Genomic DNA, 20,213 nt, shown 5'->3' on the forward strand with positions numbered 1-20,213 from the left:
TTTCTAATGGAAAACTTGCTCTGAACCAGAAATGTTCATTTCAACACTTTTTTTCAACCCTTCCTGAGTCGAGGGAACTCACTGAAACAGAGCCTTTTCCATGCACAGTTTCACAGTTCTGACACATCTGCCTTTTTCAGTGAAGAAACATTTCATCTCAAAGTTCCTCAACAGTCGGACTCAAAGCCCCATCCCAGATCTTTGACCTTCAACTAAAGGGGTTTCTGTGCTTGAGGCCACCAGTCTTGTCCACAAGTGAGGCTAGAACATAGAATCATAGGTCTGGAAGGGACCTCGAGAAGTCATCTAGTCCAGTCCCCTGCACTCCTGGCAGGTCCAAGTATTATCTAGACCATCCCTGATAGGTGTTTGTCTAACTTGCGCTTAAAAACCTCCAATGATGGAGGTTCCACAACCTCCCTAGGCAATTTATTCCAGTGCTTAACCACTCTGACAGTTAGGAAGCTTTTCCTAATGTCCAACCTAAACCACCCTTGCTGCAATTTAAGCACATTGCTTCTTGTGCTATCCTCCCTCCTTCTTGTAACAACCTTTTATGTACTCGAAAACTGTTGTCATATCTCTGCTCAGTCTTCTCTGCTCCAGACTAAACAAACGCAATTTTTTCAATCTTCCGTCATAGATAATTGTTTCTAGACCTTTAATCATTTTTGTTGCTCTCCTCTGGACTTTCTCCATTTTGTCCACATCTTTCCTGAAATGTGGCGCCCAGAACTCGACACAATACTCTAGCTGAGGCCTAATTAGCGCGGAGTAGAGCGGAAGAATTACTTCTCATGTCTTGCTTACAACACTCCTGCTAATACATCCCACACTGATGTTTGCTTTTTTTGCAATGGTGTTACACTGTTGATTTATATTTAGCTTGTGATCCACTATGACCCCCAGATCCCTTTCTAAAGTACTCCTTCCAAGACAATCATTTCCCATTTTGTACGTGTGCAATTGATTGATTGTTCCTTCCTAAGTGGAGGACTTTGTATTTGTCCTTATTGCATTTCATCCTATTTACTTCAGACCATTTCTCCAGATTATTTTGAATTTTAATCCTATCCTCCAAAGCACTTGCAACCCCTCCCAGTGTGCTATTGTCTGCAAACTTTGTAAGTGTACTCTCTATGCTATTATCTAAATCATAGATTAAGATTTTGAACCGGACCCAGGACCAGTGTTCCCTCTAATTTTTCCCACCCATGTGCAGAATGAATTTTGTTATGTGCACCAATATGGAGGTGGTGCATGACACATCACCTTCATATTGGTGCACATAACAAAATTCATGTGGCGGGGGGGGGTTGAGGTGTTTGGAGTGTGGGAGGGGGCTCAGGGCTGGGGCAGAGGGTTGGGGTGCAGGGGTGTGAGGACTTCGGCTGGGGGTGCTGGCTCTGAGGGAGGGTTCTGGCTGGGGGTGCGGGCTCTGGGGTGGTGTCGGGGATGAGGGGTTTGAGGTACAGGAGGGTGCTCTCGGGCTACAGTGGGGAGAGAGGACTCCCCCCAGCTCTCTCTCCTCACAGCAGCACCGAGCGGGCGGGGGAGAGGGAGGAAGAGGCTCCTCTCCCCGCCGTGGCAGCTCCGGGGCTGGAGCCACAGGATAGGCATCCTTCCCCTGACCCCCGCAGGTCTGGGTCGGGGCTGGGTTTCGGGAAGGGGCACCCAGCGACAGGTCTGGGCCGCCGGTGGTTCAGGCTGGGCTGCCCCTGCTGTGGCTAGGCCGCCCCGGCCAGGTCCGGGCTGTGGCATAGTTGGGACTGGGGGAGGGGTGCCCCACCCGCCGGCAGGTCCCCGGGCAGGTTCTTTGAGCACGTGCACCGTGCTAAATAGCCTGCTCCGTGGCCGCGCAGCTTACAGGAAACTTAGCCAGGACCAATCCCTGCAGGACCCCACTCGATATGCCCTTTCAGCTTCACAGTGAAACACGGATAACTACTCTCTGGGAATGGTTTTCCCCCAGGTATGCATCCACCTTATAGTAACTCCATCTAGGTTGTATTTCCCTAGTTTGCTTATGAGAAGATCTCACAGAAGATCTCACAGGACACCATCAAAAGCCTTATTGATGTCAAGGGATACCACATCTACAGCTTCCCCCCATCCACAAGGCTTGTTACCCTGTCAAAGAAAGCTATCGGGTTGGTCTGACACAATTCGTTCTTGACAAATCCGTGCTGACTGGTTACTTATCACCTCATTATCTGCTAGGTGTTTGTGGATTGATTGCTTATTTATTTGCTCCATTATCTTTCCGGGTACTGAAGTTAAACGGACTGGCCTATAATCCCTGGGTTGTCCTTATTGCCCTTCTTATCTATGGGTACTATATTTGCCCTTTTCCAGTCCTCTGGAATCTCTCCAGTTTTCCATGACTCGTTGGGGATGATTTAATTATGCCAGCAGGAGAGCTTTCTCATCCAAGATGGTGTCCCCATTGTTCTACGCCCTGTACAAACAGACAGAGAACAAACCCTCCCCCCAAGAGTGTTTATAATTGAAATAGACAAGACAAACAGCAGGAGGGGAAACCCATACAGAGAGGTGAAGTGACTTGCCCAGTGTTGCACAGCAGGTCAGTGGCAGAGTTGGGAAGAGAACCCAGGTCTCCCGACTCCAAGTCCAGAGCCCTAGTGACTAGATGAGATAAGGAAAGCTGAACATCTGCTGAAACTGAAGGCTGATGAGTAAGGCCCTGAGCAAATCACCATTGCACGGATTGCACAGAAATCATGAAATTATCCCCATTACTGTGACTTTTCAGCAGTGGGGAGGTGGAAGCTGGCATCCCCTTTCGCCTTTCCACTGCTGGAAAAATCACAGTATTGGCTGTTTGTGGGGCAGTAGTTATGGGGGGTGGGGGGTCAGCAGGCTGGTGGGGGGAAGGGGGTGTCTCACCACCCATTCTCCAGCCCAGCCCCTGCAGAGGGTTGGGTGGGGAGGATGGGAGAGAGGCTCCCTACGCACATCCCCTCATGCTCCAACTGACAGATCCCGGTCCCAGCTCCTCGCCGGCTGGTGCTGCCGTGACTCCCCAGGGACCACGGTGGGGCAGGCTGGGCCGGGACACCTAACTGCTGGGCTTTGTCAGCATCACCCTCCTCACACACACACTCCCTGTCAGCCCACAAGCAGCAGACATGGCCTGGGCCAGAGCTGAGCACAGAGCAACCAAGGGAATCCTGATCCCTGCCCCTGGCCTGCTGCCCCCACCCCTCAATCCCCAGAATTGAACCGGCCCACAAGCAGCCACGGCCTCAGCAGGGAGGCAGAAGCACCGATGCCTGCTTCTGCCTCCCCTCCGTGGGAGAAGTCACCGCTGTTCGGGGAGAAGGGGTCTCGGCGACTGTACATGAAATTCGAACACCCATGACGCTGCTGTGAATTAAAAAAAACACTCAGTGCTGGCAGGGCCTTAGCTCCGAGGGACACTTCTGTAGGCTGCTCGGGCTCAGGGAATTCGGACAGCACTTCCTTATGAGCTGTCACACGCACACCCCCTTCATGTACAGTACTGAGCCAAATGAGATTTAATCGATCTGATCTATTGTTGTCAGTTGTATGGGACACCAACAGCTGAAAGTGAAACCTGCGGGATAGATAGCAGCTGTAAAGCAAAGTCTACTGTCCTAGAGGTTACTGGAATCTCTGTTCAAAGCAGTTCCTTTTATGGAAACATTTAAAATAGCACTAAGCGTTCACCCCTTTAACACCACTTTAAAACCTCTGGTGTCTTCTGCATGTCTTCTGGTGGGGAATGTCAATGGAAGAAATGTATGTCCAGTCTGGTGGTGCTGTTAAAGCCACATGCCACTGGAAGAGTTAAGAATCATTAACAGGATTAGAACTGGAAGACACCTATCAAGAGGTCACCCTTTGAGAGCCACTGCAGGATTGGTCCCTAGAATCTTTTTAGATGTGAGACACTAAATAGGACCAAGTGAAGAAGAAGGATCTGAGAAAAGGGAAACCAAGAACTGTGGCTCCGAATGACTAACTGGCACAGGTACGATCCATCTGAGTCAAGAAATTGTGGGAGTGTGTTGTAGAAAATCGGCAGGACTAAACTTCAGCTGGTGTGAACTGGCCCACTAGTACAACCACTCAGACCCTGCTCCACGACCGTTGATTGTTTCCTTTGAGACACTCTAGGGTAACTCCAATTTGTTGTCCACTCAGATGTTTGCACAACAAAACCTAATCTAACCTGGTTTACTTGCAATCGTGAAGGTCAAGCAGCATCCCAGTTCCTGCAGAAACTAAAGAACTGTCCTTTAGCCAGTCTCTGCTAGACTGTCTTGAAATCACCAACTTTCCACATACATTGCTTTGTAAACAACCTACTGTACACAAAGCACACACCAGGCCAGGCTGCTCCCACAATAAGTAGCACAAACTCTGGCTATTTTCCAGTAAGAGCAGAGAAAGCTAAAGCCAGCTTTGCAATATGGAACACGCCAACCACATTTCACTGGGTAAATCAAGTACGGAAGTTAGAATCTCACAAGCAATCATGGCTAAGCCATCCAGACGTCTCCTTGCAAATCAAGTGAATGTTTTTCCCTTAGCTCTAAATGTCTCTTTCCTTTCTCTATCTATTGTTATACAGATACTTCAATCTGAAATCACAATGGACTTCAGACAATGGAGAAAGGATGGTATTTGTTCTGGAACTGCTGTACTTCTGTTCTGGCAAAAGCATACATCTCGTCCTCAAAAGATCATCGTGTTCTTAAGGATCTTCCTGAAAGACTGGAGAAATGTGCAGTTGATGGTCAACCTGTCCCCTACACAGCCAGAAATTTCTGATAAGGACACAGTGTGAAAAGCCACCCTATTAATGGTGAACTTTTGACAGTTACTGGACCCTCACAGCCTCCTGTGTGCTGAGACCTGGCATCCTGTCACATCACTATACCCCAGCAGCACAATGGCTGAAGTTGGTTTTTGAACATAATGGCGCCACTGGCTCATTTTGTAACCCTTTATCTCCACATGAACTCTGCTGTCATTAAGACAGATTGTTTACCGCATCAAGTCTTTCTCCAGTGATGGTTTTCCTCCCCAGTGAAGAACTCTCTTGAGATGCTGGACTTGTTGCGTTTCTTAAAAGTCTCTCTTGCCTTTACAAGCCAAAATGATCTGAATAATTAAAACAGATGTTTATCTCACAGGGATTTCTGCAGCCCTTGTAACCATGAGCGGAAATAATTCTGTAGCTAGTGACACCAAGGAGGGAGAAGAGTTATTTAAACTAAAGGACAACAGTGGAACAAGAATAAATGCCTATAAACTGGCCATGAACAAATGTAGGCTCAGGGCTGACCTTAGGGAAAATTGGTGCCCCAGACCCCATGGGTATCCCCCATTGTCCCTGGGCCATGTGGGTGCAGCCCCTGCCCTTATGGGCTCCCCAGGATCTCCCCTTTGCCCCCAACCGCTGCACTGTTCTCCCTTAGCCCCTAGCTCCTGCACCCCCACCCCTAAACTGCACCCCCCTCCTGCGCCCACGTGGGGAAAGTGACCTGGATGCACGGAGCAGCTGGCATTGCTGCTTGCTCCCCCCTCGAACGCTGCTCCTCTGTGAACCCCTAGGGGGCTGTGAGGGAGAGAGTGAGGAGCGACATCAGGGCTCCCTGCATCCGGGTCACTTTCCCCACCTGGGCTGTGTCAGGGGACGACAGGAGAGCAGCAGCTCAAGTGGGGAAAGCGACCTGGATGCACGGAGCACTTGGGGTTGCTCCCCACTCCCCCCTCACAGACCCCGGAGGCGAGGGGGGGGTGCGGAGGAACACTGGGTGGGGCGTGGGGGGAACAGCATCTGTGCCTCACTGCTCACCTCCCCCTGCTCTGACTCTACACCGGCAGCGCATGCCTCGGTGCTGCCGCACAGCGCCCCCTTGACCATGGCACCCTGGGAGGTCACCCAGGCGGTGCACCCCCTAAGGCCGGCCCTGCGTAGGTGGGAAATTAGGTGGTTTCTAACCATCAGAGGAGTGAGGTTCTGAAACAGCCACTCCAGAGGAGGTGTGGGGGCAAACAACCTAACCAGTGTTAAGCTGTAGCTTGCTACGTTTATGAAGGGGATTATATGATGGGATTGCCTGCGATAGCAGGTGACTGGACTTGATGACCGAGGACTCAGGAGGTCCCTTCCAGTCCTATGTTCCATGTTGGCTGGTCTCCAAACATACCTGAAGTGTTAACGCTTCGAATGTTAGGTAGAAAAAATACCAGTAAAGTAAAAATTAAGAGTTGCTGGATCAAGAACTCCACCAGCTGTTGAACTGTAAAATCTGAGCTAAAGAATACTCAAAGCTACAAAGGCTAACACTTGGGGAAAGAAGTAATGGCAGAGACAAAAGTTCTTTTAGTTTCAAAGATAGAAATGGTACAATAAAGGCCCTCTGCTTCCCCTCTCAAATAGAGAAATGTGATCATTTGAACTCTCTCTCATTCTGCTCAATGAAAACTTTAGTGTTATCTTCCTCCTCCAAAGTAACATCCTCATTGTTGTTTAAAACGTCAAAGACTGAGCGGGAGCAGTATATCACAGGAGTCTTTTGGTTAATGAATTAGGCTAAGAAGAAAAAATAGGCGATTCTTTTCGTGGAGCAATTTTGGGGTTAAACTAGAAAGCACTGAAAGGCTTACTCTTCCCTTTGCATATTCTATTTTCTAAAGCAGGGCTGAGATTCACAACACTTTAGTCTGGGTTACTCTGTTGGCCTTTGTACTCATTAGATCCAATTTCTAATGGGAGGACTCCAGAAGTCAAGTCTATGCTTGGAGATTGTGACCCACTGTCTTCCACCATTAAAATGGGAGTAATTCACTTTCAATAACCATGAAATATTGTTGAGCCAATTACACTGTAAGAATTTTCCAAAGAATAGGTATTGTGTATTAATGTATTAAAAAAACCCGCTGGCATCCATCTGTTTTAATATAAGGGGAACCAAGTTAGAGTATGGCATAAGTCATTCTTGCTCAGCAACAATGCTTCTGTGTTAAAAACAACAAAAATCTTGCAGAATTAAGGCTCACTCCTGCAAACAGTCACACAGGTGGGTAGTGCAGGTAGATTCAGGCCTTATGTGTTAGGGTATAATTGCTTTCTCCTTATTAAGATAATTAACTTATGTCCTGAGTCTGTGAGCTGTCTGCAACAGATGCGGGGAGCAAGCTGAAGTGCTAGAGGTGAACTCTGCTACAGAGCTGTGAAGTCACGGAGTGGGAGTGCTCTGCTATGGCCTGCTAATGGATTTTAAACCTGGCAAGCAAATTCTGTAGTCTCTACATACCTGACTGGCACCTGGAGGGAAAACTGGCACACAAATGCTGGTTAGTCCAAAGTCTTGGGCAAGTCCTAGTCCTGTTAGTAGTTCTGGAACAAACTGTTCCCTTTGCACGTTTACTTCTGGACTGTGAGGAATGCCATTGCGTTCTGTGCAGTTCCACTTACGAGGACGCATTCAGGGTGATGAGCATTATGCCTGTTAGGAAACCTGTGCAAGATCAGCTCCTGTGTTTCTTTACTACGAGCCTTGCACAGCTGGACAGATTCAGTGGTGCCTCATGCATGTGAACTGTTTGTAACTACACCCTCCTTCTCAACAGGAAACAAATACAAAACATATAGGGGTGGCAAGGTTCAACCCTGCTCCAACAGCTGCAGCTGATTTCCCTGTCTGCACACTGGTGGGGTGGGCTGAGCCCAGGGAGGTTCACCTCTACAGAGGGCAGCTCTGCCTTGGGTGCACTGCTTCTGTTTACAGCCAGAGTTCCCTTTGAGCTTGGCTGCTGCTGGATACTCAGGGGAAGTACTGACAAGCACAGGGGCCCTAGGCAAGTCTCCCCTAGCTGCCTTTGGGCTTCCTGGCAGCATGGGAGTTGCAGATGCTTTGCACCACTGACAATTCCCCCTGCTGGACTTTACCCCACAGCCTGGATTCCCAGTGGTGGAATGTGGAAAGAACTGAGCCCCTTATAAGCCCAATTAAGCCTATTAAAGGTAATCGGATTCCCACAGATTTCAGCAGGCATTGGAGTGGGTTCTCTCCAAAATGTGGCCACATTAAGGTCTCGCTGTAATGCTACCTCTAGGATGGCTAGAACTTCGATGGAATCTGCAAACAAGTACCATCGACACTGTAATTACTACAGTACTCTGGGGACATACCTTCCTCCTCCACTGTTATTCACATGCTTCTACAGGGCCCTACACAGCAGGGAACCAAACAAATACAGTGTATTTTCGATGGTCCTTATAACTCACTCACAGCGGCTATGCAAGCCAGTGATGCTTTTCTTCTAAACACGGTCATATAATTAGAGATGCTGGAACAATTTATATAGTGGGGGTGCTGAGACCCATGGAACCGAACTGTCAACCCTGGATATGATGGAAACCCCTTCAAGCCAGGGGATGAGGCAGCACCCCTAGTTCCAGCACCTCTGCGTATAACATATTTTTCAAAAGGCAACTGGATATACTCCAAGAAAGGAGGATATAACTGAAACAACAATCCCTAAGGTCATATGGTACTGGATGGCCAAAGCTAATGAAGCATTGTTGTGGAACAAGAACAAAGCTCACACTTATGCCATTATTCAGAACAGTAAAGTGAGGCACGCTACATTGTACAGCATTGCCTACAAGCAGGCTTGTGTTAACTGGCAGCCTCTCTGAGTATCCCTTCTGATTAAACTCACTGGCTGGGCCAGCTTTCTCTTCGCTAATCTACAGCTCACTATAAAAACAAGTAACGGAGCCTCCTCCAAGGTTATAGGCTTCATGGCAGTGGTGGGCAACCTGCAGCCCGTGGGCCACATGTGGCCTGTCAGGGTAATTCACTGGCGGGCTGTGAGAGTTTGTTTACATTGACCGTCCGCAGGCACGGCCGCCCGCAGCTCCCAGTGGCTGCTGTTCGCTATTCCTGCCCAACAGGAGCCGCCCTGCTCCACTTCCCGCAGATCCCGTTGGCCGGGAACAGCAAACCGCGGCCACTGGGCGCTGCGGACGGTCAATGTAAACAAACTGTCTCGCGGCCCGCCAGCAGATTACCCTGACAGGCTGCGTGCGGCCTGTGAGCCGCAGGTTGCCCACCACTGCTTCATGGTTAAAGCCTATCTCCAGGTTGTCTTTCCCTAGGCTTGGCTCTAGCAATGTGGGATGCAATTAACTAAGCTGTGGATTTAGAGTACTTAAAAAACAAACAGGGAGCTTGATCCTGCTCGGAAGGCAGTGGATGGCAAAACTCCCATTGACTTCAGTGGGAGCAGAATTGCGCCCAGAGTAGAGCTAGCCAGCTGGGTTTATTTTGCTGACCTACATTTGATTTTCATAAACCACCCACAGTTTCAGTGTGTGAGAACAGCAACCACAGTGTCATCCTGGAATCTTGATTGGTGGCAGTGATAGGTAAGGTGGTTCCTAACAGATTTCAGACAGCATCGGCAGCAACTGGCTTCTGCTGGCCTGCTTCTCCAGTGACTCACGTTACCCACGTGCTGAACTGAAAATTAAACGGGTGACGCCTATGTGCCTCCCACTTCATTCACACACAACATGACAGCACACACAGTAGAAGGGACAGGTTTTCCTAATACGATCCTCCCTGTATGGGTTTATCAGCAATGAAATTAACGACACTGACTTCTAAATTATAATCTCGGGGGTTCCGAGTCAACCCCTTATTCCCCTAGACTGGGGTAGTTGGCATTAGTGTTACAGGCAAAGGTCACTGCACTGAGCTTGTTTCATATTTTTGAGGCTATCTTGACCCCCGTTAACATTAAAGAGATTCATTTCTTTGCTAAGAAGCGAGTTTAGATTCTGGAGCACAAAATGCAGCCAGTGGGAAAGCATCCCAGCTGGCCAAGCCTCACTGAGCTAGCCTAAATCAACGCTTGCAGCACAGAGAAAATGAGGAGCAGAGCAAGAAGCACCCAGCTCAGAGAACGTGCTGCATTGCTTAAATCTAAGGTTAGAATATAGATGTGATTAGGCCAGGAAACATCTAACTTACCCAAAGGAATCTGTTCAGACACCTTGATACAGGTCACCAGGAGGAGTGCACATTAGTAACATGGTTGCGTACTGCCGACAGAATAACAATGAGCCAAACCTGTTGGTTTTGCTACAGCAGTTCTAGTGAAGGCACTGGGATATGATACTTGCAGAAGGGGAACAGGATTTGGCTCTGTAGCCAGCGGAACCCCCTTTTATGAAGGGCCTGCTCCCATACATGGCACGTGTGCCATGTTACAAATATAAGGACAAGGTGCATCGCAATTAGCAGGAAAAGGGAGCAGAAGGGGTCCTGGTACTGTGGCAAGAAGTGGTAAGAGTGCTGTAGCACGGCTTCCAAGTTACCCTTGCCTAGTTTGGAGTGAGGCCAAGCAGGAGTGTATCACTAAGTGCTTCCATGTGCACGAGGACAGTACTGAAAACCACAGACTCCTATCTCTGCCCACACTCAGCTCTCTCTTATGCCTGCTTCCATCCTGATGAAAATGCAGGGTGCAAAGGGCCTAAGAATTCCCTCTGTTCAGTGCATGGAGCGATCCCCGCACTTAACTTTACCCGTACCTCCATGCAACCAGCTCTCATGAGTGTGAGAACACAGCAATCTTTTGCTATGGGTTATGTTCTGCACAGGGTCTCACAGGACCAATGCTGCAGTGGGAGAGCTGGAGAGCCTACGGTAGCTCTTGGGTTCAAAAGCCCAACTCTCTGAATGGGGCTCTAATCCCATTGGGTGTAACTAAATGAAGCCAAACATCAAGAAAGGACCTATTGACTCCACTGTGGCACTTTTAGGGGTAGACCACATTCAGTAGAACACTGCATCCTCTCCTGGCTGCCTGGATTATAGCGGCTGCAAACTAGCGTATCCTGCAACCACCCATCTTTGAAAAGTGAATTATGGTGGGGTAGTAGTGAGAATGGAGGAAGTGATCTGCCTGACACAGCAGCCCTTTGATGACTATTGAAATCCAGGCCTTCCTTCCATCAACCTGTTTCTCACAGACTTCCCTTTCTACTGCGTGGTTGAATAAATCAGCTAGACAGTCTGGAGGCAGATGCAATTGGTGGCAAAGTTGACAAATGCCTACCAGGCTGCCTGCCCATTTTGTAAATCAAGGGTTGAAAACGCTGTTTGACTGAGGAGCTGACAGAATGAATACATGATGAGGGACGAAGGTGAACTCCCATAAATCTGATCTTTGGTTTTTAAATAACTCCTGAAAGGCACATTTCTGTCCATATTCCTGACAAAATATCAAGCTTCTGCCCCTGCCACCTTTTAAAAAGATCTCTTCTGAAATTTTTTTTTGGAGGAATGAGAAATGTGTATTCTTCCCCTGCCCCAATTTTCCTCATTCTCAAAAACAAACAAAAGGCGACAGCAGCAACCAATTAATTATTTGGGCTTACACTTTCCAAACAAAATTCACTCCTGGACTGAGAACAAACCTGCCAAATTTAAGCCAGAGACTGAAAAAGTTACAATCAACTAAAAATGAAACCTTAGAATGGAAACAATTGTGCAACCTTAATTAGGTACTCCTGCACCTCTGACAGACGTGTTTGTAAATGTACCTACACTTACGTGTACATATGTAAACACAAATACAATGGGTTCAAAATATGCTGTGTACAGTTGCTGCTGGCTTTCAGATTTCATCAACTTCCACTCAACTCTAAGTTTTGACAACAAATGTGGTTCTTCTTTGACCTTGCTACGTTTTGTGGAAGTAGTACCAGTGAGTGAGTAAGTGCTCGTTCCAAAGCAGCGCCACACCAACACAGGGGTGGACACTTGTGACGTCAAAGCCAACATCTGACAGGACATTCCACCGAGAAGTTACAGCGAATTGTTGCGTTCACGTTAGTGCTGTGGTGGGGAGAAGCTGCCAAAATTTAGCGCTAAATATTTTTTTAATGGCTAGTTTTGACTCTGCCTAGAAACAAAGTTAGAGGCTTGCAGCTATCTATGTATATAAAAGTAAACACCATTTACATGGTCTACAGCTATTGTATTATAAAACCCATGCAGACAGTATTTGGAGTTCTCACACAAAATGCACACAAGTCTACACACTGCATGAACCAGAGCTGAGCCAGGGCTTTGTACTTGCAGACTGAATTTTGCAAGTAAACAAATACAATATTAAACCCGGTGAAGTATTTCCTCACAAGCTGGACTTGTTCACTGTTTTTGACAATGTACTTGGTCACGCTTTATATTAAGTGTACTTTCATAAACCATCTTTAAAAGGGTTAACGATTAATATATGCTATAAGCACGTCAGTAGAAGGTTCAACATTGTTATAAGCAATCTGTTGGACTTTTACCTATTAGCCATTAGACAGCTAATCCTTAAACCCTTTATAAGAGTATATGTACCCTTAATATGAAGTGTGACCATCATCCTACTAGTTAATCATTGTAGCATATTTGGTAAATGTACTGACGTCTTAGTGCAACACTGAAATCCGTTGTAATCTTGAGCAGTGCGGGGAGACTGATGTTTGAAAGAATTACTGGGTTTCTGAATGAGCAAGCTTGGCTTGACTGAATTACTGAGTGTTTTTGTGCAGCAGCAAAGAAGTGATAAAAACACCACCGAAGTAGCAACCACATTTGAAACTGAGCTATGTAACTTTAGGGCTGAATTTCCAGTCTCAGCAGTAAATAATAAGGGTGCTGCCTCTCTCCCATAAAATGGTCCTTGGCTTTAAACTCTGCAGCCATTTCTTCTTACTATCTACCTGCTGGGGACAATATCAAAGTTTTTTGTCCTGACTCGTAGGCGTTGGGCAAATCTACATATCATATCCTTGTGCCCTTGTTGCCAAGAAAGCTAACGGCCTTTTGGGCTGTATAAGTAGGGGCATTGCCAGCAGATCGAGGGATGTGATTGTTCCCCTCTATTCAACATTGGTGAGGCCTCATCTGCAGTACTATGTCCAGTTTTGGGCCCCACACTACAAGAAGGATGTGGAAAAATTGGAAAACGTCCAGTAGAGGGCAACAAAAATGATTAGGAGGCTGGAACACATGTCTTATGAGGAGAGGCTGAGGGAACTGGAATTGTTTAGTCTGCAGAAGAGAAGAGTGAGGGGGGATTTGATAGCTTCTTTCAACTACCTGAAAGGGGGTTCCAAAGAGGATGGATCTAGACTGTTCTTAGTGGTAGCAGATGACAGAACAAGGAGCAATGGTCTCAAGTTGCAGTGGGGGAGGTTTAGGTTGGATATTAGGAAAAAGTTTTTCACTAGGAGGGTGGTGAAGCATGGGAATGGGTTACCTAGGAGGTGGTGGAATCTCCTTCCTTTGAGATTTTTAAGGTCAGGCTTAACAAAGCCCTGTCTGGGATGATTTAGTTGGGGATTGGTCCTGCTTTGAGCAGGGGATTGGACTAGATGACCTCCTGAGGTCCCTTCCAACCCTGATATTCTATGAGTCTAGGACACCATAACTTCACTTCAAATAACGTCCTGGCTTTCACAAAGCCTTTATCAGTGAAAAGTGGATAATACTCCCCTCGCTCACTGGAACACTGAGGTTTAGCTAATGTCTGTATTGTGTGGAAGTGTCAACTGTGGGATTGATCCTGCCAATGCGTCTGCACACGAGTTGCTTTACAGGCGGGAGCGTCCCATGGAAGTCAACGGAACTCCCCCATCAGTGAAGTTGCTCACATGCAAAAGAATTAGCAGGATCAGACCACTTATATGGTTAAATATTAAACATTCTGACTCTTTCGGCTGTCTCCACACTACACTCACCAGTGGGGTACAAATGCAAAAGCAATTGTACAAGTAAAGGACTGGGCAAGGATGCTTTGCCCTTTTCACTACAAGCTGACAAATGTGTATTGTGTCCTTGTGTTGAAGGAGGGCATGCACCTGCTTTGCTGTCCCTCCCGCAGCAGCCTCCAAGCACGTGAACTGAGAGCAGGGAGAATCTCTCCTGTGCTCTCAAGGACTTCCCAATCTCCCCCTAGGCAGCATGGAGGAAGAAGCTGTTTGATTTGAATGTAGCGGGGACAAAAGCCGGACCTCGAGGGGCAAGGGGAGTAGACTGAAACTAGGTGACTGGGGCAGGAAAGACGAGACTAGAGGATGGGGAGTGGAGACTGGGACTGGCGGTCATAGAGACTGGGAAAAAAGAGTAGGGGGTGGGAGATGTAGGACTGGCTGGGCAAGGATGTGGATGAGAAGGTTGAGTGGGGCGGAGACTGGTACTGGCTAGGTGAGGAGAATGGGATGAGACTGCAGGGATGACACAACAGGGACAGGTAGGAGGGGACAGGGCAAAAAAGGTCAAGCTTGGGGGGAAATGGACAGAGGAATCTGTGGCCATTACAGCACACTTCCCTTCAGAGCCTGGAATGGAACCCAAGATCCCTGAGTCTCACCACTTCTTTGCTGTCAGCAAATAACTGTGAAACTCATAGGCAAAGTGTCTCATCCCCCTCTGGTCCACACAGAAGGTAACAACCTGCTACTAATCTCAGTTACTCCAGAACCTATAGCAGGTCTAGGGAAAACAGTGGGCCTAAGCCTGCCTTAGCTAAAGGCCCTCCCCTTGGCTTGGGGGAGCGGCCAGTGGACCAGAGCTACAAACAACTATGGAGGACAAGCAAAAAAACAGAGACAAGAGTGAAGGTCACAGGGCAAAAATCAGGTGAACAGAAAGGAGTACCCTGCAGAGAGCCCCTGATAGCGCCCACTGTTCATCAAAGGCATCTAGGGAGTCAGTGGATATTGCCCAGAGTAACTTTGCTCGGAGGTGTGACTGTACAGGGAGCACTTGAGATTCTGGGGTCTGATTATCAGAAGTGCTGAGCAACTAAGTTCCCTCTAAGCTGCGCGGCTCTGCAGCAAGCTATCAAGGACTGCGTTGGGGCGGCGAGAGGCGTCTCTCCCCCATAGCTGCCACGGCTGGGGAGAGGCGCCTCTCCCCCGGCCCCCTAGCTGCTGTGGCCAGGTAGAGGTGCCTCTCCCCCGGCCCTGCAGCTGCACAGGTGGGGAGAGGTGCTCTCCACCGGCCTAGGGCTGCTGTGATGAGAGAGAGCTAGGGGGGGAGTCCTCTCTCCCCAGGGCAGCCTGCACCCCAAACCCCTCATCCCCAAGCCCACCCCAGAGCCCGCACTCCTAGCCAGCACCCTCACCCCCCCCGCACCTCAACCCTCTGCCCCAACCCTGAGCCCCCACCCACACTCCAAACCCCTTAGCCCCACCCTGGCCACACATCACCTCCATATTGGTGCACATAACTAAATTCATTCCGCACATACATGCAAAAAAATTAGAGGGAACATGGCTGAGCACTCGCAGCTGCAACCGCAGTCAACGGGAGCTGAGCTTTGAACATATAAAGTGCTATATAATGCTACGTTCTCTGAAACATCAGGTCCTAGGCACTTGAAACTGGGCACCCAAAGTTAGCGGATAGTTTTGACCTTAAATTGTGACTCTGTTTCCCATGTATAAAATGGAGAAGATACCCCTCATATCACAGGGCTGTTTTAAAAATTGATTAATATTTGTGAAGCTCTGTAGAGATGAGCACCATAGAAAAGCCCATGTGTAAATTAAGAACTGGCTTCAGAGCAATGATGAAGCAATAAACTAAGGCCTGGGGCCACACAGCGAAAAGGAGAAAACAAAATAGAGAATAGTTGCTCATGAAGTGAGTGAATGGTATCCATTATGCGTGCTGAATGAGACAAGGGTCCTGTGGAATTCGCTGATTTCTGAGTGCTTGACTCTGTACCCTTAAGGTTCTTTTAACGTAATTTTTTGTGTGCATGTAATTTACACATATGCACCTGTCTTGGAACAGAGGTGATCAGGCAGCATGCAGGCAATCCTTTCTTCCAGGGATCTCAGCCCATGGCTCAGCATCACTGATTTCTCCTTCACTGGGGAGCTGACCTACCCGGCTTTTATGTCAACTTCCACTCAGCAGAGGGGAGACAGTGGTGGGGGAACAAAAGGCGACCGCATTCTTCCCCTCTAAGATGGTAAATGTGTCATGAGGCCCTGTCCTGCTCCTATTGACTGCTACGGAGGCAGAGTATGGCCTTTAGTCTGCTGCAAAGCACCATGTAAGTTTATGGTGCCACACAAATAATTGTCGTACTGGTAAGTCAGACCTACCTGCTTCACAGGACCGTTGAGACTTCCTGGAGTGTCTCAAGCCACGGTAAAAACATTAAGTACTGCATAAGGTGTCTAGTAACCTTATTAGTAGGGTGACCAGATAGCAAGTATAAGAAAAAAAAAACCCAAATCAGGACTGTCCCTATAAAATCGGGACATCTGATCACCTTACTTATTAGGACAGATATGTCGCTTTTTACGTGACCCCTGGTTCTGATGGCTCACCTGTTCGAAAGCAGCTTAGCTCCACTGGGGCTATTAACAGGAACTCTACTTGGCTGCTGCTAGCCCCAGGGTGGCTATGCAGAAAGGGTGTGGGTGTGGGGGAATGCTGCCTGGAGCTGACCTGCATTCTCCCCCCCCCCCCCCCCCCCCCCGCAAGGTCCGTACAGGGCTTGAGATGGTGCATTCCCAACCACCACTCACTCCTCCAGTCACCTGGCCCTGACTCCAGCTGCACAGCAAGGCTCTGCCAAGTCCAGGGTGAAGCGGGGGACAAAAGGCTTGGGTCAGCAGCATAACAGAAGCACCTGCCCTCTTCAGTGTGAAAGGGGTGGGGAAATCCAAGCTGAGGAGGACCCACCCAAACATATGCACCCAGTACCAGTTAATAGGGAAGGGACTGAACAGCAATGTCTGGCAGCATTCTCAGAATGGCTCCAATCGTAAACTTTGTGGTTGGACTTTACTTCCTCAGCATTCAGGAGCAGTTTCGTTCAGGCCTATCTCTGCTAGCAAATACTGTAAAAAAACAACCACCCTGCAGCAGCTCTCAGCCATATGACTTAGTGCTTAATACCTAGCTCTCTCCTCCACCCCCCCCCCCCCCCTTTGTCTTCATGTTCTATGCAAGGTCATTTTTCAAACATCCACCCCCCCCCCCCCGCCCTTTTACAGTGACTACTATCATACCGCTAGGAAAAGAACTCACTCTCCCAGGCAGACTGCAAGGGCTGTAAAAATACTTATCAGAAGGATATCAGAATGTTTCTCCTTAAATCGGGTCTGTACTCCTCCAGTCTTTATCCGCAAACAGAACGTGACATTTTGGGAACTATTATGAATAGGAGAGATTTCTGCTAAACTGCGGTTGAAAACCTGAAACCCTTTTAAGCGGACTGAAGCAATTATAAAGTATATTGTAGCGTTTCTCTCTGACATTTGAAATAAGTGTTTTTTTTCTTCAAAAGCCACAAATGCTGTACTTGACAAAAAATATATTTCACTGTTGCTTCTTCCTGAAGTAGGAATGGCTAGATGTATGGGTCACATACCTATGCTTTCACTATTACAATGTTCATTTCCTAGTATAAATATAGCCCCTTGTTTACCGATGGATTACAGAAGCTCAACTGTAAAACCGCAGTCCAGTAAGCAATAATCCAGTCTTGCTGTGTGGGTAAAGTAATAATTGCCCCTCTAAAACTCGATCCTATCGTCAACATTCAAGTTTCACATTTCAGATGTCAAAAGGGATCTTTAGGCGTCTAAAACACAGTGGCATCAGAGGAGCCGTGGATTCTCCATCACTGACAATTTGTCAATCAAGCTTGGATGTGCTTATAAAAGATATACTCTATGAATTATTTGGGAGGTTACTGGACACCTTACACAGCACATTATGAAGTTCTATGGCATGTCTTATAAAGGAGGTCAGACTGGATAATCACGATGGTCCTTTCTGGCCTTAGTATGTACAACTCTCTATGCGGTTCTGATTTTATAAATAGATGAATATGCAACAAAGGAAAGTCGACTGGTATGCTTTGCATTGGCAAGGGGAACTCGCCAGGTAGTGTATAAAGTTGAGATAATCAGTAGCACTTCCCAGGACCACCAGAGGAAGGTCAGAATCATCTCTAACCCTTCCCCTCCCCAGTCCAGTTCTAAGCGCCTCCCCGCTGTCCAGCTGCTTCCACTTATGCATCAGATGGTTATGGACTGTGGAGCTTCCTAAAAACACACAGCTGGTGGTAACAAAACTCTCAGCAGCCCCATCACCTACTTGGCCCTAGCACCTTGGCTGAGTCAGCCAGGAGCATAAGGGGTCCCAGCTGGTCTGCGCCGAATCAGCACCATTCATCCTGCTTGCAGTTTGTGTGTCACTATTTGAACAACACCGAGCCCCAGCTAAGCGAGTCACTGGACTAAAGTGCTGCCCTTAAGTCATCCGAAGGGCAAGGCCCGGGCGTTCTCAACCCGCGGCCGTGCCCGGGCCCCCCTGCGTCAGTCAGCGGCTGGGTTTCCTCGCCCCCGGCCCCAGGCTGGGCGGAGAAGGGAAGAGGGCCGAGTCTTCTGAGGGGATGAGCCAGGGCAGGGCGAGGGCACCCAGACACAGAAGCCAAAACCCGGACTATCTGGGTACAACACACCGGGGGGGGGGGCAACCCTAGGCTGGGGCGGGACCCGGGGGAGACTCCCTGCAGCTCCTGGCTGTAGCATACCAGGCTAGTCCCACTCCCCCATAAGCTATGGGTCTGGGGGCACAGGTGCTGGAACAAGGGGTGCTGCTGCTGCCCCCCCCCCCGCCGCCTCCCGGGGCTTGACGTGGTTTCCATTATATCCAGGATCTACAGTTTGGTTCAGTGGCTCTCAGCACCCCCACTGTACACATCGGCCGGGGCAGCCCCCTCCCCTTCTCCGCAGCCGCTCCCCGGGGCGGGTGGGCACCCACCCGCGCCCCCCTTACCTGCCGCGAGGAGGAGGAGGAGGCGGGCAAGGCGAGCCGGGCAGTCCATGGTGCGTGCGGCGGGCGCACTCAGCAGCTGCAGCCTCCCCGGCGCTGAGCTCCGCGCGTCTGCTCCATGCCCGGCCCCTCGGCAGGCTGCGGCCGCCGGCCCCGGCAGCCAAACCCCTCCCACGCCGCCCAGCCTTCCCCCGGGGGAGCGGGCCCGCGGCGGCCGGGCGGCCTCTGCTGGACGGTGCGGGGGGGGCCTGGTGGCAGGGGCCCAGGAGTGGTGCCACGGATCGGGGCCCCACTGTGCTGGGCGCTGTACAAATCCAGGGAGAGTGGCTGTCCCTGCCCCATAGAGTTCACACTCCAACTCCACGAGACAAGGGGTGGGCTGGGAACTAGCTGCTCAGGGAGGGGAACAAGTTCCCTGGACGACTTCAGGGTACCCTTGGCTCCAGGAAGTCACAGGTCACCAGATGCTCAGGGTTAAATGTTTTGGGTATGTATAGTAATCATTAGCAGTCATCCCCTCTGATCAAATGTAACCCCCCCCCTCCCCCAGTCACACACCATAATGGCATGGTGAAATGTGTGTAGTGCTATGAACATAAACTGAACTTATGACAGAAATGTGTTTATTACCAGACAAATCTGGGGAGTGGGTAAACTTGTTCCTCAGAAACAAAGGACAAGCTACCGCCTCTAGCCAGGTGTCATCAAAGTTGATTGGCAATCCCTTGTCAAGTGATTGTGTATCCTGGAAACATGGCTGGTTGAAAAACTTGCTTTTAAAATTCCACCATATATTGCCTTTAGGCAAGACCAAAAACTAGAAAGGGGATGAGGCTAATGGGGGCTGCGGGAACCTCACCCACTGACTCCTGAAATAGACCCCTAACGTCTGGCTGAATTACTGGAGTGCTCAAATCATGATTTAAAGGTTAGTCTCTAAGGTGCCACAAGTACTCCTTTTCAAGTTACAGAGACTCCACCATTTACACTAGTTTAAACCTGAAAAGTGACCTGTGCTCCATGCTGCAGAGGAAGCCAACCCCACCCAAGGGTCTCTTCCAATCTGACCCAGGGGAAAATTCTTTCCTGACCTCAAATATAGCAATTAGTTAGACTCTCAGCATGTGAGCAAAACCCACCAGCCAGATACCTAGGAAAGAATTCTCTGTAGTAACTCAGAGCCCTCCCCATCTAGTGTCCCATCATCAGCTGTTGGAGATATTTGATGCTAGCAATCGCAGATCGGCTACATGCCATTGTAGGTAGTCTTGTCATACCATCCCCTCCATAAACTTATGAAGCTCTGTCTTGAAACAAGTTAATTTTTTTGCCCCC

At 48.9% G+C, this 20,213-nt stretch overlaps 1 protein-coding gene across 1 annotated transcript in view; it reads right to left on the reverse strand.

The window, feature by feature from the left end:
- PARM1 (prostate androgen-regulated mucin-like protein 1) overlaps positions 1-19,124 on the reverse strand; it is a 53,959-nt gene extending 34,835 nt beyond the window's left edge. Inside the window, exon 1 of the mRNA XM_073340360.1 lies at positions 18,882-19,124. Within this exon, the coding sequence (XP_073196461.1) occupies positions 18,882-18,930 (49 nt within the window). The 5' untranslated portion in view covers positions 18,931-19,124. The remainder of the gene's footprint in view (positions 1-18,881) is intronic.
- Positions 19,125-20,213: the final 1,089 nt, after the last annotated feature.

This window comes from Lepidochelys kempii, chromosome 4 (assembly GCF_965140265.1).
Source record: "Lepidochelys kempii isolate rLepKem1 chromosome 4, rLepKem1.hap2, whole genome shotgun sequence".
Classification (NCBI taxonomy): domain Eukaryota; kingdom Metazoa; phylum Chordata; order Testudines; family Cheloniidae; genus Lepidochelys; species Lepidochelys kempii.